We start from the raw sequence: 22,635 nt of genomic DNA on the forward strand, positions 1-22,635 counted from the left end.
ACGCGATTTTATGTGTGAAGGCCTTTACCGTTGATTTCTTACTGCTTAATTTTTTCTATGTGCCAAGGCCCTATTATTACTGGTTATACTGTGATTATAGGGTCTCTAGGGGGCCTATTACGTATCTTTTCACGAGGTAAAAATGCGAAAAGTGAACAGATTTACTAGATTTCGACCAATGAAATCGTAGATACTCTAGTAAATTCTCTCACTTTTCGCATTTTCACCTAATAATCTTCAGCCTTGTGTCCACGATGCTAGAACTGCGTCCGAGTTTCGGTTTAAAGCCCGGTGTCCACGATGCAAGAACTGTGTCCAAGTTTCGGTTTAAGCCAATCAACTTGCAGCTCTTACAGAAAAGTAGCAGTTTCATTGGCTTAAACCGAAACTTGGACACAGTTCTTGCATCGTGGACACCGAGCTTAAAGCCTTGTGTACACGATACTAGAAATCGGTCCGAGTTTCGGTTTAAGCCAATCAACTTGCAGCTCTTACAGAAAAGCAGCAGTTTCATTGGCTTAAACCGAAACTCGGACCGATTTCTAGTATCGTGTACACAAGGCTTAAGGGAACTGCGTCCGAGTTTTGGTTTAAGCCAATCAACTTGCAGCTCTTAAGCCTTGTGTACACGATACTAGAAATCGGTCCGAGTTTCGGTTTAAGTTAATGAAACTGCTGCTTTTCTGTAAGAGCTGCAAGTTGATTGGTTTAAACCGAAACTCGGACCGATTTCTAGTATCGTGTACACAAGGCTTTACAGAAAAGCAGCAGTTTCATTGGCTTAAGCCTTGTGTACACGATACTAAAAATCGGTCCGAGTTTCGGTTTAAGCCAATGAAACTGCTGCTTTTCTGTAAGAGCTGCAAGTTGATTGGCTTAAACCGAAACTCGGACCGATTTCTAGTATCGTGTACACAAGGCTTTAAACCGAAACTCGGACCGATTTCTAGTATCGTGTACACAAGGCTGAAGATCTGACTATGGCCTAGTTTACATCGATCACTTGATACGAGTATTAAATAGTAAATAACTAGTAAATTAGTTTGATTATTGGCTGATTAGTTCAAATATACTATTTGATACGCGTATCAAGCGATCGGTTAGGCCTATGAATACCGCCCATAGACCCCTAGAGCTCACCACCGAAACGCCGTGCATGCGCGAAGAAAGCGACGTCACTACACTAGTAACATTGCACATCACTGGATCGCTGCAGATCACTGCTGATCACTGCATGACAAGTGATTTTGGTTAGTCGGCGAAAGTCGCGTGTTTTTGCAAGTAATATTGTTTGTTATCTTTACTCTTCCAGTTGAAAGAATTGCTAATAAAAATGGTGAGTATTTAATTAATTATTGATATATTATACTTCGAGCTTTCTGTTTATTTAATGATTATTACAAAAAGAATTTATAAATCATGTCAAAGTCGCCATTTTTATGGTTATGTATATTTGTATATAGCAATATGATAGTATACATAATTACGTGGCGAAATAGTAATGATTAAAGGTATATGAGAAAAAATAAATATATTGCCTTAAAAGATGAAAAATTTGTGTATAAGTGTTTAGTTTATTGCTTAAATTGAATAATTAAACATTAACATGTATCGCGCTGTTTGTGCGCAAGTGCCCATTTAGGATACTACCGATAGTATACGGCTATATGGTATGATAACTATTTTGTACATGTTAATTGTATATATAATGTATCAATCAATGATATGAAATATTTTATGATAACATATCTGCTTATACCCAAAATATCGAAATAGCCTGAATGGAAATAATTCAGCATGGACAATTGATGGTACAACATTGGTAGCAAACTGACATTGCCATCATTTAGACATTAAAATAACGTTTTTAACATTTTAACGTTAAAATGACGACAAACTTCAACTTGCTACCTGGGAAGTTACATGGAATGTGTTAAATATACAACTATTATATCATTGGCATAGACACCGTTTTTGACCTGACTTTTATGTCAATGTCCATTTCTTCTCAACTTATATCTTGAAAATGAATTACTGGATGCATGTAACTAACAAGTAACACTACCCAGGTGTCACGCCGATTTTTTTGAAACTGTACACACTTGTAGAACTTCGAAAAATATTTATGTCGTGTTTTTTTATTTTTGCCCATAAAGCGTTTTAAGAGTCGAGTTTTAAGGTAGAAACTGCCCTCGAAATATTGACCTTCTCAATTCTATGTATAACAACTTTTTAGGCCATGCACGTTGCTGGTCGATTTTTTGTGAAAAAAATGTCCAGAAAACCCTGAAAACTCCTAGAGATAATATTCTGGTGCAAAAACTATTCGAGATAACGTACATAGGGTTGAGAAGGTCAATATTTCAAGGATAGTTTCTACTCTTAAAATGCTTTATGATCAAAAATAAAAAAATGACAATAAAACATGATGAATATTTTGCAAAGTTCTACATGTGTGTACAGTTTCAGAAAAATCGGTGTGTGACACTTGGGTAGTGTTACTTGTAAGACTTGACACTTTGTACAATGTTTATAGTTGGATTTTGTACTTAAGATTGCTTTAAATCTGATTATTGACAGTCTTAAGATTCCATCCAGCCAATAAAATAGCTATACTGTGTCTTGAGGTTGTACTTAAGTTGATCTTGAATATAAAATTAGACCACATGACTACTGGCCTCCGTTTTGGGAACGACAGTACCATGAAATTGTATCTTAAGTCAAGATGCAAACAAGGAGAGGGTAATAGGCATTAACACAAAAATCAGACCGGAAGTTACATCTTACTGGTCACTGACTTATATAATTATAAATAAAATGAAAATAAGATATTCTTGGTTAAAGACAGGACACAAATACTTATCAAACGTATGAAAAAGGGGCATAAAGCTGTAACAAGGTGTTCGTGTCAGTTTCTGTGTATATATATATATATATATATATATATATATATATATATATATACATAGGTATATCTTTCCAACTTTATTTAACTGCGCGCCGATTATTTGTCGGACTTGAAACACAGTTATTGTTGGAATTAAAATCCTTCCCTCCCCGGAATTAAATCGACTCGATTTAATTATCTAAAAACTGTAAAGAATTTATTGCGAAAAATATTACCTCAGCCAGAATTCGAACCTGGAAACTCCCTCATTCCGTGAAGGGCGTCGTACCAATTCGACTACCGAGGCATGTGGTAATATTTATCGCAATAACCGGTTAATAATAATTTGAAACGTCTTTCTTCAGACGACGTGATTGAAAAACCGCATTATTTCGCCCGCGTAATAATAATCTTAAAAGACTCTAATGATTAAAAATCAAACGTATGAAAAAGGGGCATAAAGCCGTAACAAGGTGTTCGTGTGCGTCAGTTTCTGTGTGTGTGTGTGTGTGTGTGTGTGTGTGTGTGTATATATATATAATACACATATATTTTTCCAACTTTATTTAACTGCGCGCGATTATTTGTCGGACTTGAAACACAGTTATTGTTGGAATTAAAACTGAGGTAATATTTTTCGCAATAAATTCTTTACAGTTTTTAGATAATTAAATCGACTCGATTTAATTCCGGGGAGGGAAGGGTTTTAATTCCAACAATAACTGTGTTTCAAGTCCGACAAATAATCGGCGCGCAGTTAAATAAAGTTGGAAAAATATATGTATAAATATATATATACAGAAACTGACACGAACACATTGTTACGGCTTTATACCCCTTTTTCATACGTTTGATTTTTAATTATTAGAGCCTTTTAAGATTACAAATACTTATGTTAATTGAATAGAAATATGTATATGATTCCTATTCATTTGACGATTGCATGTATTTTTTAGTTCCGCAATCAGTATGATAGCGATGTGACAGTATGGAGTCCGCAAGGACGACTACATCAAGTGGAATATGCTATGGAAGCTGTGAAACTGGGATCAGCTACCGTAGGTCTTAAGAGCCAAATATACGCCATTCTCATTGCGCTGAAGAGAGCATCATCAGAGCTATCAGCTCATCAGAAGAAAATTATACCGATAGACAAACACATGGGAATTAGCATTTCAGGTTTAACAGCAGATGCAAGAATATTGAGGTATACTGTTTGTTCGTTTTTATCATTCCATAATCTCTGTTTCTATTATTTATAAAAGAATATAGCAGAAAATCTATTCTTGATTATCTCTTACCTCTTTTACTTGGCCACCACTACATTGTCATTATATTAGATGTAGATGGAATTTAAGTCTGTTACGTTTTACCCAATTTATTGATTTCTTCTATTCAAGTTATTTGAAACTGATAAGAAATATTGATGGTATTAAAAATTGAAATAAACATAAAAACATAAAAATATTTAAGTGCAAGTTTTTTTAAACACATTTATAATTATGTTTTAAATTTTATTTATATTTATCTGCTGTATATTGTAGTAATTACTAGCAAAAAGGTTAACTTAGAATAACAAATTATTATGTTTATATTTGCAGCCGTTATATGCGGACCGAATGTCTGAATTACAAGTATGCTCACGATGATACATTACCTGTGGGTCGTTTAATTACATCTCTGGGAAATAAGATGCAAACGTGTACACAAAGATATGATCGACGTCCATATGGCGTTGGCTTACTCGTGGCTGGATATGATGTGAGAATTTTTTGAAGATCACAGCGTATAATTCATTATATGTCAAATATGTCTCTCTAACAATGATCATCTCTGATAGGATCAAGGGCCCCATATATATCAGACTTGTCCGTCAGCGAATTATTTCGACTGTAAAGCGATGGCCATAGGATCACGTTCCCAAAGCGCAAGGACATACTTAGAGAAACACTTAAGTGAATTTTTATCATGCGATCTTGATGAGTTAGTCAAGCATGGCCTTAGAGCGTTACGTGATACTCTACCTAATGAAGTCGATTTATCAGTGAAGGTAAGTAGATTTGACCAGCTGTACTCTCATTTCGTGTTCCTTGCACTTATAAAATGAAGGCATAGGATGAAAGTCAGGATCAAATCCTGGATTCGTCGACTGCGAGTCAATCGTGATCACACGGAGTCACGTATCATTTCATATAATCTAGCTAATATACATATACACATATATGGGGTGTCCCAGGAGGAAAGGTTTAATATTTTGAGAGGTGATGGTATCGATCATTTCGATGATGGTATCGATCCATCATGAGAATGAATGTCCTATTCTAAATAACTTTCGAGATAGAGCTATTTGAATGTATAGTTGTAAAAATACTGATAAGAGATGCTATATACTGTTTCTAATTTATTATTCAAGTGACACATTTTTTTACACCTTACAATAAATTTTCTAAAATTCTATCGTTAACATCGATGCATTTATCAACGTTTGTGAGAACATGGCGTGTTGCTTGTCTGAGTGCATTGTGACGTTCCTTTATGCAATAGTATCCATTATTTGACCAACCAGTTCGTCTCGTGTATCCATTCTTCTGTAAAAATGTGTCACTTGAACAATAAATTGGAAACAGTACGTAGTATCTCTTTCTTATCAGTAATTTTGCAACTGTATATTCAAATAGCTCTATCTCGGAAACTGTTCGGAATAGGAATAGGAACCTTGTTCATATGAACATTTTTGTTTAAAATGACCGATATCATCACCTTCCAAAATATTAACTTTTCCTTCTAGGACACACGCTCTGTATACATACATATATACATGTATGTACATATATATGTATGTACATACATGTATATATAATCTTTATGATGTTACTAAATGTGCAGCAAATGATACAATACTTATAATAAGAATCTTGATACATAATTTTAAGAATTAATCTTGATTTGAAAAAGGTACTAAATCTCGCTTATATATTTCAGAATGTATCAATTGGGATAGTAGGAAAGGGTTACGATTTCACTATTCTCGACGAAACTACGACGGCTGCTTATTTGTCCCAAATTGAAGGGGACGATAAACGTGGAAGGCCTACTGAGCCAGCTGTGCAAGACGACGCCAGACCTCCGCAAGATCCGCCAGCCGACGAAGGTCCTCAAGATCCTCAAGTTGCTATTGCCATGGACACGGATTAAAATAGTAGTAATATAAATTTTATTTGCATTCAATTTATATATAACGTAAAGCTGCATTTTATGATTAAATATCTCAATTTTGTAACAACAGTAAACCTATAGATGACGAAATATTTATTATCAATCCATTAATAGTAATATGTTATTGTTCAGATCATTCTATCACTAAATTGCGATGATTTTCTTTTCGCAATGTCTGTAAATTTATTGTTTATATTGATTTCCTATTATATCTTGGCTAAACATTCATCTACATTGCTTCCATTCACGATGTAGTGTGACTATCAATCTGTTGTTTCTTCCGTTGTTTTAGTATATTTGCCAAGAAATATTCCCCGGCCTTATATGATGACCGGACTAATGGACCGCTGGCGGTATACAGGAAGCCTAGTTGATTTCCCAAATTTTCCCATGCTTTAAATTTCTGGGGTGTTACATATTCGACGACTTTTAAGTGTCTTTTGGTAGGTTGCATGTACTGCCCCATTGTTACAGCATCCACACCAGCGTCTCTTAGATCCTGCAGAGTCTGTTCGACTTCCTGGTTGGTTTCGCCCAGTCCCAGCATTATCGACGATTTCGTGATTAAATTGGGATTGAACTTCTTAGCTGCTTTCAATACGGCCAGCGATTGCCTATATATAGTAAATGACTAATTAATTCGAATTAACAATCGTAAATATTTATTAATAAATATATATCGGACTATAAAGATACATTAAGCGTACCTATATCGAGCGCGCATATCGCGAACAAAGGGGGTTAAACGTTCTACGGTTTCGATGTTATGCGCGAACACGTCCAGATTACAATTCACAATCGTAGCGACACAATCTTCATCGCCTCTGAAATCTGGCACTAGACATTCCACTAGGATACTGCTCCTATCATAAAACATAAGTATTTCTAACGCGATATGATTTGAGCACTAGTTACTTTATTTCTTATTTGTTCTATTAAATAAGAGTAAAAAAAAATAGTTGCACAGATAAGATACCTCTTTTTTATTTCCTTGACAGTAGATGCGATATGGCTAGCTCCACCATCCTTTAAATCTGAAATAATAAATAATGCGTTGAATTTTGGATCTATAATAGTGCAATTTAATATATATATATATATAATGTGAGTGTGAGTGTGTGTGTTATTGATTTATATGACTAACCGTCACGATCCACGGATGTTAGAACGACATAATCCAAACCCCAGTCCACTATCGCGCTAGCGGTATTGATTGGCTCCTCTGCATCTAACGGCGGTGGTTTACGTGCAGTTTTGACAGAGCAGAAACGACAGCCGCGAGTGCACGTATCTCCCATTAACTGAAGATTCGACTCATTGTTATCTCGACACATCTTCAATGGTTTATTTATTTCCTACAACTTTAACTTTCTATTTGACTATTTTGACACCACAATGGATAGATAAGCGAATCTGCATACCATTCGTATAGCTAAATGGTAACTTTAGATTTTTGTGAGACATTTTCACATAAAATGCCAGATGCAAAAATAAAACGTTTATTAGAATTAAAAATAATATGAAAGGTATTGGTATATACCTTAGACCATATACTACTGGACTGCGCGTTAGTGGTGGGGACTGGCGCTGAGTTGAGGGACAAGGGCAGCATAGTTTGACATGCGTGTGACAAGGTCTCATATGGGACCAAACCTTGTCACATGCATGTCAAACTGTTTGTCTCTTTCCCGTAACTTGGCGCTACTCTATCAAGAGTGCAACGCGCAGTCCAGTAGTATATGGTCTAAGGTATATACCAAGATTTTTTGACTTTACATGGTTCTAGATAGATCGATATGAATATAATGAATACACTAATTAACATCGTGGTTTTACAAAAATAGAGATATTTGCATGATTATTAATATATGATTGCTAGCGAACTTATTTTAGTATTCAGTTCTTGGTTTATCATACAAACCATAATGGTAGCTGTTGCTGTGCCGTGACTACCTCCGCCCCAGCACTCCCCAATATTAGGACATCTGGCTTCCTCGCAGACTGTACTTAGTCGTAATTGCCTCAGTTGCGCCTTTATCCTACTGTAACTCTTACCCGTAGGTATCTCCGTTTTTAGCCATGGTGGCAATCTCAGCCGCCCTGACTCACCCATGTCCAATTTTAATTTGCCATTGTACTCTTTAACGTCATTCTTGAGGAAGTCTTCAAATTGCGGACCATCTACTAGCTTCTCAGAAAATCTCTTATTACTCTCAGTGCGCGCACACTGTAACATGATATTTTCGTCAGAATTGTTTCAGACGCAATTATTTGCGCAATTCAATATTGAGACGAATAAATAGGGTTTGAGTACTAGATAGAAATGTTTGTGCTTAACCCTTAACATATATACGTGGGTTTGCAACATCTGAGCTAAAGTGATATATGCTCGTAACTGTAAAACTTGCAAGCCTGTTAGAAGATATTAAATAAACGATGTTTATCTCAAAATGACTATAAAATCGTCAACTACAATGTAGACAGATGTTTTATGAATTTTTTTTTTAGATTTTTTAAAATACTTCAAGGTAGGGAAAAATAACGTTGAATGTGACAGACCAATGTACACACTTAGAAGGTACCAAAAAAACGTATACACTTTAAGGGTTAAACATCTTTCGGAATTGAAGCAAATCGTTGAAACTTACTGCCAGATGAAAGGGGCAGCTGAGGGCGCATTTAGGGTTTGTGGCGCTAAATATACGTAACATGTTTATGCGGTGAAAATTCATATATCAATCAGTCAGTTGTAAAGAGAGCAGAGATATGCGGAGATGATTAGAAGCGATTCATGTTTTCATCTTGATAGACCCGCATTGCACACGCAGGTATATTATATGATAAAAAGCTGCGCAACTGTCGTTATGAGCACAGTATAACCAGTATGTTCACTCTCTGTCGGCACTCGGCACCCTCGGCCACCCTCGGCACCTTTGATCTTTTAGTTTCTGATTTTCCGCCATTATTTTGGTTGGACCATCGCCGTATCAACGGTTAAACAGGCCCTGATTTTCAGGGTTATAACCTCTGCTTTTATTCAGCTTGGAAAATTTTATCAAAATTATCCAAAATTTTCCCCAATATACAAGCGTCTCTGCGCGTCACACTAATTTTCCAATATTTCACCTCAAACGTACGAAAATCATTTAATAGCGTAATCGACTGGGCCAGGTTTGCTCGCTCCGAGCTCCGAGAGCAAATTAAGGATGTATGTCCGTTCAGTCAAAATAAAGGGATCAAGCTGAAATTTACAGAGATTGTGCACTTATATGTCCTAAAAACCTGTGTTAAATTTCAGATTGATTCTCTGAATCTTTTAAAAGATATTAATTTTTTAATTTTGTATGCGTTCTTATGGAGATTGACAGTTTATCAAACATATGCATTCAGAATGTAAAGAAAAAATAGAGAACAAATCTCGGAAAAATTACGGTGTATAGAGGATACATTGGCACAGGTTCTCTATAAATTTCACGATGATTCACTGACTAGTTTCTGAGAAAAAAAGTAAAAACTGCAGCATTCTCGCAGATTTTGGCGTTTGACGCGGAAGACGCCTAAAGACGTGGCAACATCGCACTGCGCGCTCTATGCTATAGTATATGCGACGTAACTTGAAGATTGCCGCGGGCTGAAAATCGTAGCAATCGTACTAATAGCGTTTTTCACTGGCAGAACTGGTGCGCACTCAGTGCACATTAAAGCCGTTGTACACTGATTTAATCTCTAATATTTAAAGTAAAATGCAAATATTTCGACTGATAAAATACCCAGTACATATTTTGCCAAATAGTGCAATAAAGAATATTGACGATTTCATGATTTAACCCGTTTATATTAAACATACACTTTACGTTGGTTGTGTACGACGGCTTTAATGTGCACTGAATGCGCACCAGCTCTGCCAGTGAAAAACGCTATAAAATGCGTGGGGGACGGGGGACAAAACTGTAGAAAGAAATGATATATGTATAATTGAATATTCTATATATATTAATACATATTGATACCAAAATAGATATTTTAAGAAATTTTTACTTATAAACGATTACAACCAAAAGTAGAGTTAAATTTAATTTATAAATTGGAATACATCTTAATATGAAAAAATCTGACAAAAAACAGTTTTCTGATAATTTATTAAACAAATTCAGATTTTTATCCCATTGCAAAAATACACGAAATTCTCACCTAATTTCACTTTTGGCTAGAAATGTCTACGATATATATTCTTCTAGAATAAGTAGCTGTACTGATTTGATTTTTGAAATATCAAAACATCCCAGTATTTTTGAAACAAGGTGAAGAGAAAAGAAAAACAAGATAAATGCATAAATCTGTAATTGCAACAAATATTTAGTAGTTTTACAAACCAAGTAACGTAACGTTCATGCAGAAATAATATCAATAATTGCAACACAAATATTTTATTTTTACAAACCAAGTAACGTAACGTTCATGTAGAAATAATATCAATAATTGCAATAAATATTCTACTTTTACAAACCAAGTAACGCAACGTTTATTAGAAATAAATATCTATCTATTCTTTAAATATCAATAATTGCACATTTTTGCAAACATAGTGAAAAATATGTATTGACGAAGAGGATGCTGACTAGTTTACTTTTCTTCGATTAAACTATCTTGTATCCATTTGTTAATTTTTTCGAGCGAGGACTTATGACTAGTTACTATTGGCTTTCCATTCAACTTATGACTAAGAAGCTGGATAATACCAGCCGCCCCTGTTTCGCGAAATACACTCTGTAAAGTGTTAACGTTTATTGAGGCACAGGCCATTTTTTTACGGATAGTTTCGCCAACTACATTTTTTAATGGGATCAAGTCGTTTAGAAAACGTCTGGTGCATTCCCCCTTACTCCATATGTTTGTTTGTTCTTCCCACGACTTTGCACTTTCGACAAGATTTTCACGAGTTATTTTCGCTGATAGGAGAATTTTTAGAAGTATATTTACATCGTTCTCTGCGTTGTGAGCACCAGCGGTCGAAACTTTTTGCCATTCTGCTAAGCCAGCGATAGTACATTCGCCTTTGCGTTTTCTATCAGTGAGCCTTCTAATCACGGTAAGAGTGTCTATAAATCCACAGACAACATCTCGAAACTCATCGTGCAAGGAACAAGTAACGATGGCATTGAAAAGTCTCGGTCCATCGAAGCTGAGATTATGGGTAGCGATATAACACGGTTTGCCGAGCGATGCCAACCATTGCTGCAAATTGCTTATCGCAAGCCTGAGAGGCACTGAGTCGACGGTTAATCCGTAATACATTAAAACTTCTTGGCAATTAGTGAGACCATTTGCTTCGGTGGCAGCTACTGATATCGGCTTCTTTGGATTTATATACGTGGCAAATGTAAATTTACCACATTTTGCTGCGATTTGCAGAATATTACAGTCTTTGCTGAGACCTGACGTTTCCAGATCGAGGAAAACTATAGATTGATATTGCTCGTCGTCAAACTCTAGATCGAAATTCGTATGATCTATGACATTATTATTCATTTCCGTATTAGGTGCATCTAATAGAGTACAATTTGTTTGGTAAGTTACACCCTCTCGATCTTCCCTTCTGCAGCGCAGAGCCGTTCTGGCCTTCTTTAAAGCTAATCGTTTCTTTTTGTACTCTGGACTCAGTATTCGACGTCGCCTTTCAATTACAGTCCTCTGAACTCTTTGCGCATATCTGTAACGGTGTTTTCCGGGTGACATGGCCGCAGATTTATAAACGTTTTCAATGAAATGCTCGCCTTCGTTTTTCTGTGCAATCGTGCTGGCAAAACGATAGTCTGAAGAAGCGGTGAGGCTATAACATCTTGACTTCGGAGCTTTGCTAGCCATACTTGCGTTCAGGCTCTCATTCATGTTGCTAGAAGCTCCGGCAGAAAACTTATGAGCATTCGCCGCCAAACGATCGAAAATATCTTTCAAAGCTTCGAATAATTCCTTATCGTGAAAACCTCCTGGAATAATCGTATGGTCATAGTTCTCTGGATCTTTGACAAATCCACACCACATGCCGCATTTGCTATGATTGTTAAAAGCGTGATACGGTATACACTGAATATCCCGAGCCATAGCTGCATTGTTCCCTTTATTGGTCGTCATGGCGTACGTAAAGCAACGATGCAAATACACGATTCCATCTTTTGTAAGTTCTTTGTGTTTACGTTTATTTGCTATTTTATACAATTCTTTTGTGACTCCACCCGCAGCGTGATTTGTATCCGAGAATTTCACTATAGGATGGGAACTCGTAGCTCGGCAAGCTGCAATCGTTGAGCTGTCGTCGTCGCCGATCAGAACACCGACCTCAACATTCTGGGATTTCAGAATTGTGCTGTTGTTCACAAGATTTTGAGCAACGTGAGGTTCCATGGCTTTTGCAGAACCCCAAAAATTCTTCCGACAATCATGGTTTCTCGGATCGTGTCCCATGTCACATCGTTTGCATTTCCGATTGCAGCTAGCATAGTCAAGTACTAGACCTGTCTTGACCCCGATAATTGCTCCGAAACCATTTAAGCTGTCATAGCTTCGGCCGGCACCCCTTTTACTCCAACCCATATCGTAGGATACCATGATTCGAACGACGTCATCGAATGTTACGATATTGTTCAGTTCGGTCTCGAGCTCACAATCAGTCTCATGTATTCGCGCAGGCTCTTCCTGATGATCTGTAAATCTTGTCGGAGTAGCAGTCTGGTATGACGAAATTTGAGAAGTCGCTGTAGTCGAAGAAGGAGAGGGAGAGGGAGAGGCTTGCGATGAATCTTGGATTACAGATAAGTTTACCGACGATTTACCATTGATAATAAAACCTGTCTGCAAATTCTTCGGCCTGTACCAAACATTGAAAGTAAAAAATATTAATATTAATATCCGGTAATTCAATAAAAAAAAACAGACTTCTGTGAATTTATTTATATTATTTTCAGCTATATAGGCATGTATGTACATATATCATTTGTATTGTTTGGGTTATAATTTTGTTTACATAGCATAATTTTTTTACACACACACCCACACCCACATGTATACCTATATATATTTTTGGTTATATATATTCTTTTTGTTTTTATTTTATTTTATTATATACATATATATTTTTTTATTTTCTCGAATATATAATACATATCTATATACTTATTATACGATCATATAACACGATTTATAAGTTTTTCTTATAGTTCTATCCATATGTTCGGGTGATGACCACATTCGAGCCTTCATCTTTTATGTTTATTACTTTTTTCGATGTACCTCAATTTTTAATCAAGAGTTGCAGCAGCGTTTTGAGACAAATATTTCAAAATTCTATAGTAAAATGGAGAAATTGCCTTTTGGAGCAACACCTCTGTGTATCGAATTACGCTAAATCACTCTACTATCTTACATCGTACTGTACAATTCTAACATCGTCTGCTTTACGCCAATAAATTACTACTGGATATACGGTTGCCCAAATTTCATTAACAAGTGTTCAATCTGAACCATTTCCCCATTGTAATATTGTTAATTAATTATTTGGCATTAAAAAACTGCTACATTTCTTGATTGTAGTAGAAAAATGGTAATTAATCAACCAATTCTTACAAAAGTTTTTCAATTGCTGCACAATCTTGTATTGTGAGTTTTCGTTCCAATGTCGCAGCTTTTTCACAACTTTCTTTAGCGACTTTTTCCACTAGTGGTCCGACTTCCTGTTCGTATCTTTTAAACGTATTGAAACTGATTGTTGGTATATTGAGGCATGAAAGTATTTTATTTAGATGTGTCCATCCTATTCCGGCGTGCATGATACCTAAGACAAGCAAGTATTCAGAACAATATCAATTATTATGCATCATTTGAGTTCTATACATTATATTGCAATTAACTGTCATGATGACTTACCAAGCACTATTTTAAAATTTACATCAAATCGGTTCATACTACCATCCAGCGAAGAATGCTTTTTACCCGTGTTTACGATATTTAAAAGCAGGCACTTATGACAGCGTATTATTAAAATTGAAGCGAGTCCTCGACGTGTTTCCTGCTCTATGTTTTCCAGAGATAAAACTTCTTTACAACAAACACACCACATCTGTTTGGCAAGAATAGAGAATTCGACAATTCGACGTCCTTCCATATAATCGAGCTCTCGGTTGTTGTCAACGTTTTTATCTGTATCTCGTGTAAACGTTTCATCTGTATCTCGTGTAATTGTTTCATCGGTAGCTAATATGGATATTTTTCGCCTTTTTTTGCCAGTTTCTGACATTTTCAGCCGATGTTTATATACAGCATCTGAAATCCACTTGCCCTTATATCTTAAAAGCGGGATATTATTGCACTTCAACATTTTTTATTCAACCTCACTTTTCTAATAATCAGCTGTCAATATACAACAGATACTATAACATTCATGTGATAGCAGTCGGGCGTTCAGTGCAGCCAACAGTTAAAATCGAGCGGTGTTGCCACGTCTTCTTGTGTTATTTGCTCGATATTTATATTTTTTATTCTCGTATTTAGCGTATTATTTTCATTTTATAATAATATTTTATACTATTGCGTGATATTTTTGATCATATTTAACCGTTACTTTCTGTCTTTATCCACATTATACATGTATGATTTTTATTTCTAGCAGTTAGATTCAGGTAAGATTCCCAGCCAAAAGTTTTGAGCCTCTATTAAGAATATTTACAAATACGCTGTTAATAATCATAAAAACTGGTTAAAATCACTTAAATCAGTAACATTAATGTCCTTGTTATGATATTAAATAGTAGTAAGCCGTTAAAGTATGCATACAACCGATATATATTGGATTTCTCAGATTACTGTACTTTTGGCTGGGAAGGTATAGGTAATACATCCTTAAGGGGATCCTGCAGCCGTATGATTTACCGACATTATCGTTTTTCGATGGATCTTTTAATTGGCTTTATAGAATTGCAAAAATCTTTTACAGAATTAAAGTCCGCACAAAAATCTAGGGTAACAAACGCGATTTTATATCAAAAACACCAAAAAATTAAAAATATTACTTATTTGGGCACATACAGCTGTCACCTAACGACAATATTTGTTTAAAACAAAAATTCTGCAGTTTATACATACATAATGTTTATCATCTGCCCTTGGGAAAACATGTAGGAATAATATCGTGCAAGTAGAAGTAAGATTCAATGCGTACAAAAAAAGATCCATCGAAAAATTATTTTAGTAATGCAAATACGGATGCAGAATGACAAGAAGAGCAGCAACAGTAGTTGCCGAATCTTGCAAGAGATGGCGAGCAATCAAACAAGGACAGATGTCATTTCGTTAGACAAAGACAGATATAGGGAAAACAAAATTAGAAAGGTTGACATTATCGAGATCGAGGAAGTTCGCCTGTCACTGCAGGATCCCCTTATGCCCGTATCAGACTACGGATTGGGATTGAGATTGGATTGAAATTTGACCAATCAGAGCAAAGTTTACTAAACTTGAGATCAGTTTTCTCTGTTCTGATTGATTAAATTTCAATTCAATCTCAATCCCAATCCGTAGTCTGATACGGGCTTTAAGGGGATCCCCTTAATTTTAACCTTAATTTTAAAAGGGGATCATAATTTTTCGATGGATCTTTTTTTGTACGCATTGAATCTTACTTCTACTTGCACGATATTATTCCTACATGTTTTCCCAAGGGCAGATGATAAACATTGGGCGCGTTCAGCAGCACAACTGTTGAGTCTCTTCTTATCAACAATCTGCGTTGATTGGTTGGTTCTAAAAGTAAGAGCCAATCACGTTCGACTGCTACTGAGCGGCTTGATCTGCTGAACGCGACCATTATGTATGTATAAACTGCAGAATTTTTGTTTTAAGCAAATATTGTCGTCAGGTGACAGCTGTATGTGCCCAAATAAGTAATATTTTTAATTTTTTGGGGTTTTTGATATAAAATCGCGTTTGTTGCACTAGTGTTGCACTAGTGTTGCGCTAGTGGGCGGTAGTGCAGCCAAGAAAAAACGCTACTAGTTTACACCAATCACTTGATACGCGTATTAAATAGTAAATAACTAGTAAATTAGTTGATTATTGGCTGATCAGCTCAAATATGCTATTTGATACGCGTATCAAAAGATTGGTGTAAACTAGGCTAATCTTTGACTATATAACCATGGACATGCCAGTTACCTATCCTCACAATGCTTCGATTCTTCTTCTTCTTGTGTTATGGCCTTCGAGCTGTACAGCTCTAAAGATGGCCAGAATTTAAACATTTTGGTAATAATATTTTTCTGTTATTAACAAAATTTTATCGAGCGTCAAGTTAGCAGACAGCGACTATGTTTTATATGTTTACTATGAATGGAATCGATTGGAAATCATTTGGGGATGACATCTTTATTGTAATTTTTATTTGGGAAAAGTCGCTTTTTTGTAATTTAAGGATGTTTTATATAGTTAGGCAAAATGTAACGAAGTTGATGAAAATTTAATATCATATTCTGTGTACTCTTTCAAAGTTCGGGGCCAAATTTCAGATCAATTCACAATTTAGATGAAAAGTTATCAATTTTTTAATATTCGAGTTTTAACATGTAACCTTATGGCGTTACAGAGAAAAGTGTTTAAAAAAAACATTAAAAAATGTAACGAATATAGTGATACTTTACACACAAGTAGATCATCAACAAACAAAAATATAGCAACAAAATTTGAAACGATTTACAACATAGTTTTAAAGAAATTGCAAAAAGATTAATGAAATTATTGACGGATCGGACTCGTGATCGGACTATCGGCGCGCGCAGTATGGAAGTGTGGCAACACCGCAATCAGCTGCTCCGTCCGTAAAGCATATGTATGTATACTCGAAAAATGACAAGCTTTTCCACTAACCTCCAATATAGCATTAACTAGATTTGTGTAAGTACGTGTGTGTGAAAACAGGCCTTCCAACCTCTTGGATTGTACAGTGTTGTCACATTTAGCTGCGTAACTTATTAATATATTTACAGCAAATATCATTATAATAAAAATATAATTTTCATGTTTATACAATATACTTAATTTATATTATTGAATATGACTGAAATTACGAGTTTAGAGCAATTACTTTATTTTATAATTTTTCACAGATTTAATTTTTTTAAGTTGAATTCAGGGCAAATTCACTGTCAAAAATTATTTTGCCGAGATTTTGTTTAAGAAAAAGAATAGTAGTAACAGTTATTTACAGTCACTAAATCTACGTTTTTTACATTCTATTAGACTTGTCGTAATTTGTCTACATTTTTTTGTCTTTGGATTTCTAGAGAATTAATATCGGTGTTTTTAAGATTTCCATGACTTTTGGCTGGACCCGCTGGACCTGTCCCTATAGAACATCCTTAAATAATTCTTTGTATTAAAAACAAAAATAAAAAATGCCTTAGGTCTCATGCACCTTCATATTATTTCCCAGGTAGCACATATTAGTTTCATATACGTTTTTTGAACGTATACATAGTTTCATAACCGTAAAGAACCATTAAGAAACGTTTGAACAAAAATGTTTTTAAAACCATGATTTAAGAAACGCATTTTTTACGTTTCTACAGTTAACAAAAATACCTATATATTTGTTTAATTTTTTCTTTTAAAATTATAATTTGCTTTATCTATATACATAATAGCTTTAATAGCCTGTTTTAAAACATTTAAATTTATATTGCACTACTTATTGCACAAAATAAATCATTATCTATGCACATATATCCACTTATTTACTTAAATTAATTTTGTCCTAGCGATCTTAATCTATTTCTCATCGGACAAATCTGAGCTTAGAAAACTTCCAACAGTTGCAAAATAAACGTTTTGCTGAACGTGGCAATTGGAAAGAACATTATTTATACGTGTGTTCTGTTTTGAAGAACTTCCTGAACTGGTGCACATCAGTAATGCAATTAAGTTAGAGTGAGACAAATATATTTTGTTTCACTTTAACTTATTGCACGAATGTGCACCAGCACAGGGATTCTCTAACTTCTTAACGACAATTTCGGTATCAAAAATTTTATTTTGACCATTTTTCCAAAAAATCGTTCTGTAGCAGCTTGAAGGCGATGCTGCTGATTACGAATATCATAGTTAAAGTGCGATTTTCTCATTATTTTGGCCGTAATACGGATTTTACGATTCTAGTAATAAATGACTCCTGTCGACCCTTAAAGCCGTGATCAGACTACGGATTGAGATTGAGATTGGATTGAAATTTGACCAATTAGAGCAAAGTTCACTAAACTTGAAGTTAGTTTCCTTTATTCTGATTGATTAAATTTCAATCCAATCTCAATCCCAATCCGTAGTCTGATCACGGCTTTAAGGAGTTAGAGAATCCCAGTGCTGTTCAGGAATTTCTTCAAAAAAGAATAGACGTCATAGATGGTATCATGCATAAAGCTTCTAGAACATTCTCACGCATATCTCAAAGACGTCATAAACACGTTCAAAAGACGTGAAAAGTAGGAATTTTAAATGTCTTTATCTAAAATGTCTTTATCATTAAAATAAAACGTTTCTATAATAGTTTTTTAAACGTTATTTTATCGGAAAAGAAACGTTCCATCGAACGTTTTTCGAATGGACATATTTACTCATGAGAAACGTTTCTAGAAATCGGTTATAAAACGTTTCGGAAAAACGCTCATAAAACATTTCTGAAACGTGTATGTGCTACCTAGGTTATATTATCAACAGTGTGTATATCTATGTATACAGATTAAACATGAAACAGTTTTTTTTGCATAAAAATATAATAAAATTCATTATTCTGATAATAATAATAATAATAATTATTATTATTACAATAAAAGAATATAGTTTTAAATATTTACTAAAAGACGGAGGTGTGGAAATCATTATTGTGTTTAATAATAAAAATATTTATTATTCTGATAATGATAATAATAATAATATCAATAATAATTTCGTCCGCCAGTGAATAAAATCAGCAATTCAATTTATTTCTCGATTAACTGGCGCGATATATACAAGAATGCACAACGTTTCGGCTCTATATTCGAGCCCTTTTCAAGTGCGAACTGAAACAGGAACAGCGAAAAAGAAAAACAATATAAATAAATCGAGACAATATTAAGTTAACGACGTTATTAAATATTGAGCAATACCTATCATCTATTGACTCGTCACATAATTAGTACAGATTCCTGAGTTCATGAGCATGTTCCCGCATGGCCCTAAAGGTCAGCTGTGGACCAATCTTAATTTGTAGCAACAATGATATATGAGGAGAGAAAGCGACGATCAAGAAAAACTTACGAATCTCATAATAGGATTTCGCGTATGACTAGTTCTTCGTTGCGACATGTTACATGTATGCGAGTACTTGGGAGACTGAGCGGACAACGAAAGAAACAAGGTGTCCCGAGGTAGAAATATAAACAGTTAAACTGACATGATGACACTGTCGTATATCGTATTTAAATTCTCGGTATCTTTTTTTAAATTGATCGTGTTCTTATTTTTCTTTATAAAGAACATTTCAGCGATCTCTCTCATTTTCAAGTGAGGTTCTTTGTGTAATATTTTCGGATCTGACCACTTAAAATTGTGGTCATTCTGTATCCGGTGCTTGCTTACGACAGAGAAATTGCTGTCATGTTTTTTAATATCGCTGAAATGTTCTTTCACTCTTGTCTCGAGATGTCTCTTCGTCTGCCCAATGTAAGACGCGTCGCAATTCTCACAATCAATTTTGTAAACCACATTAGTTTCCCTGTTAGTCGCTAATCTGTCCTTGCCCCTCCTGATGACAGCACTGAGTTTTTTCGGTATCTTATATACCACGTCACAGCGGACTCTCTCAAGAGTACCCCGTATGCCCGCGCTTAAGCCCTTCACATAAGGGATCACCACACATCTGCGTACATCAAACGTGCTGTCGCGTTCGGTATTGGTACTCAAGTCCCTTCTATTTTCTAATTGTCGCAATCTATTGTTAATATGCTTATTAACCAACTTAATCGGGAAGCTATTATCCACAAGGATATTTTTAATAATATTAATGTTGGCGTGATGGAAACGCTCGTCCGACAACAAGATAGCACGATCCACTAAGTTATTTATACTGTTGATTTTATATTTGAGTGGATGGTTAGAAAAGTAATTAATGTATCTCCCCGAAAAAGTTGGTTTCCTATACCAATTGGTGATTAACTCATCACCGTCCCTAATTACAATAGTATCCAGAAACGGCAACGAATCACCAGTTTCAATTTCATAGGTGAAACGCAACCGTGGGTGGTAACCGTTGAACGCTTCCAATAAAGCATTTATAGCTCGCTTCGTCCCATGGTAGTCCCATGGGATCTCCCCTCTCTCCAATATTAGCTGATATGGTCATGGAGGATCTTGAGACTCACTGTTTAAGTTTATTGGACTTCGATGTTCGTGTTTACCTCCGCTATGTAGATGACGTTTTTACCATAGTGCCGAAGCGAGCTATAAATGCTTTATTGGAAGCGTTCAACGGTTACCACCCACGGTTGCGTTTCACCTATGAAATTGAAACTGGTGATTCGTTGCCGTTTCTGGATACTATTGTAATTAGGGACGGTGATGAGTTAATCACCAATTGGTATAGGAAACCAACTTTTTCGGGGAGATACATTAATTACTTTTCTAACCATCCACTCAAATATAAAATCAACAGTATAAATAACTTAGTGGATCGTGCTATCTTGTTGTCGGACGAGCGTTTCCATCACGCCAACATTAATATTATTAAAAATATCCTTGTGGATAATAGCTTCCCGATTAAGTTGGTTAATAAGCATATTAACAATAGATTGCGACAATTAGAAAATAGAAGGGACTTGAGTACCAATTCCGAACGCGACAGCACGTTTGATGTACGCAGATGTGTGGTGATCCCTTATGTGAAGGGCTTAAGCGCGGGCATACGGGGTACTCTTGAGAGAGTCCGCTGTGACGTGGTATATAAGATACCGAAAAAACTCAGTGCTGTCATCAGGAGGGGCAAGGACAGATTAGCGACTAACAGGGAAACTAATGTGGTTTACAAAATTGATTGTGAGAATTGCGACGCGTCTTACATTGGGCAGACGAAGAGACATCTCGAGACAAGAGTGAAAGAACATTTCAGCGATATTAAAAAACATGACAGCAATTTCTCTGTCGTAAGCAAGCACCGGATACAGAATGACCACAATTTTAAGTGGTCAGATCCGAAAATATTACACAAAGAACCTCACTTGAAAATGAGAGAGATCGCTGAAATGTTCTTTATAAAGAAAAATAAGAACACGATCAATTTAAAAAAAGATACCGAGAATTTAAATACGATATACGACAGTGTCATCATGTCAGTTTAACTGTTTATATTTCTACCTCGGGACACCTTGTTTCTTTCGTTGTCCGCTCAGTCTCCCAAGTACTCGCATACATGTAACATGTCGCAACGAAGAACTAGTCATACGCGAAATCCTATTATGAGATTCGTAAGTTTTTCTTGATCGTCGCTTTCTCTCCTCATATATCATTGTTGCTACAAATTAAGATTGGTCCACAGCTGACCTTTAGGGCCATGCGGGAACATGCTCATGAACTCAGGAATCTGTACTAATTATGTGACGAGTCAATAGATGATAGGTATTGCTCAATATTTAATAACGTCGTTAACTTAATATTGTCTCGATTTATTTATATTGTTTTTCTTTTTCGCTGTTCCTGTTTCAGTTCGCACTTGAAAAGGGCTCGAATATAGAGCCGAAACGTTGTGCATTCTTGTATATATCACGCCAGTTAATCGAGAAATAAATTGAATTGCTAATATTAATTTAATAAAGTAATAATTTATCTCTTCTATAGTTAAATTATTATTTTTTCTATTTAAGATCATACAAATTTGCAATAGCGTTTTCTTTTTCTCGAGTGATACAAATTTGATTGCACTAAATAGCAATTAATGACATCATAAACTCTGTGCTGGATTACTACCCACACAGCACATGATATCATTCGTATATACTGAATTAATACTCAATATACTATAGATGTACAAGATATACTGATAATATCTCTATAATATATTTTGCAGTATATTATTTTACTGATATTTTAAGAATATTCGAAATTTTTATCAGTAATATTCGGTCTATTTATCGAATATTTTCAGGATATGCTAAATTTATCAGAATAGTATATTATTTTACTAATATTTTAACAATATTCGAAATTTATCATGCGGGCGGCAGCGCGAGCTCGCGCGGCAGGAGAGTTCGGCTCGCGCCCGCTACGCGGCGCATCGCCAGTATTCTTTCGCGTAATTAAGATTCAACATCGACTCCTATATCTAGGGCAGCTCGGCAGGGTTTCTCCAGCGTTCTCAAGTTCGCCAGTCAGGACGTGCTCACCAGCAGGGCCTCTGACATAACCCTTTTTGTTTACGAAGTGTGCTCCTCATCCGGAGCCTTCGTTTATACCTGCTTTGCAGG

The 22,635-nt window shown here is 35.5% G+C and overlaps 4 protein-coding genes across 6 annotated transcripts; 2 read left to right on the plus strand and 2 right to left on the minus strand.

Moving 5' to 3' along the window:
- The first annotated feature begins 1,193 nt into the window (after positions 1–1,193).
- On the plus strand, positions 1,194–6,193 carry Prosalpha6 (Proteasome alpha6 subunit). The gene is made up of 5 exons (XM_071725095.1): positions 1,194–1,336; positions 3,844–4,094; positions 4,489–4,648; positions 4,728–4,937; positions 5,870–6,193. The coding sequence occupies exons 1-5, from the start codon at positions 1,334–1,336 to the stop codon at positions 6,080–6,082; spliced, it is 837 nt and encodes a 278-aa protein (XP_071581196.1). The 5' UTR covers positions 1,194–1,333; the 3' UTR covers positions 6,083–6,193.
- On the minus strand, positions 6,085–9,147 carry Las (lipoyl synthase, mitochondrial). Its single transcript, XM_071725091.1, has 6 exons — positions 8,752–9,147; positions 8,025–8,330; positions 7,248–7,404; positions 7,080–7,137; positions 6,811–6,966; positions 6,085–6,717 (listed from the first exon to the last, which is right to left on the minus strand). Exons 1-6 carry the CDS (start codon positions 8,833–8,835, stop codon positions 6,348–6,350), a joined length of 1,131 nt encoding a protein of 376 aa, XP_071581192.1. The 5' UTR covers positions 8,836–9,147; the 3' UTR covers positions 6,085–6,347.
- Positions 9,148–10,073: 926 nt separating this feature from the next.
- LOC139785926 (uncharacterized) lies at positions 10,074–15,514 on the minus strand. Its single transcript, XM_071725090.1, has 2 exons — positions 14,024–15,514; positions 10,074–13,931 (listed from the first exon to the last, which is right to left on the minus strand). Exon 2 carries the CDS (start codon positions 13,085–13,087, stop codon positions 10,727–10,729), a length of 2,361 nt encoding a protein of 786 aa, XP_071581191.1. The 5' UTR covers positions 13,088–13,931; positions 14,024–15,514; the 3' UTR covers positions 10,074–10,726.
- Positions 15,515–18,365: 2,851 nt separating this feature from the next.
- On the plus strand, positions 18,366–21,977 carry LOC139785928 (uncharacterized). 3 transcript variants are annotated; one of them, XM_071725094.1, is made up of 3 exons: positions 18,366–21,639; positions 21,711–21,790; positions 21,878–21,977. In XM_071725094.1, exon 1 carries the CDS (start codon positions 20,482–20,484, stop codon positions 21,511–21,513), a length of 1,032 nt encoding a protein of 343 aa, XP_071581195.1. In that variant the 5' UTR covers positions 18,366–20,481; the 3' UTR covers positions 21,514–21,639; positions 21,711–21,790; positions 21,878–21,977. The 3 variants fall into 3 exon arrangements, with proteins under 3 accessions (XP_071581195.1, XP_071581194.1, XP_071581193.1); XM_071725093.1 differs by having other exon boundaries at positions 18,366–21,790; XM_071725092.1 differs by having other exon boundaries at positions 21,711–21,977.
- Positions 21,978–22,635: the final 658 nt, after the last annotated feature.

Source organism: Temnothorax nylanderi, unplaced genomic scaffold, assembly GCF_030848795.1.
Source record: "Temnothorax nylanderi isolate EJ_2023f unplaced genomic scaffold, tnyl_v1.0 TNYL_tig0921_pilon, whole genome shotgun sequence".
NCBI classification, from domain to species: Eukaryota; Metazoa; Arthropoda; class Insecta; order Hymenoptera; family Formicidae; genus Temnothorax; species Temnothorax nylanderi.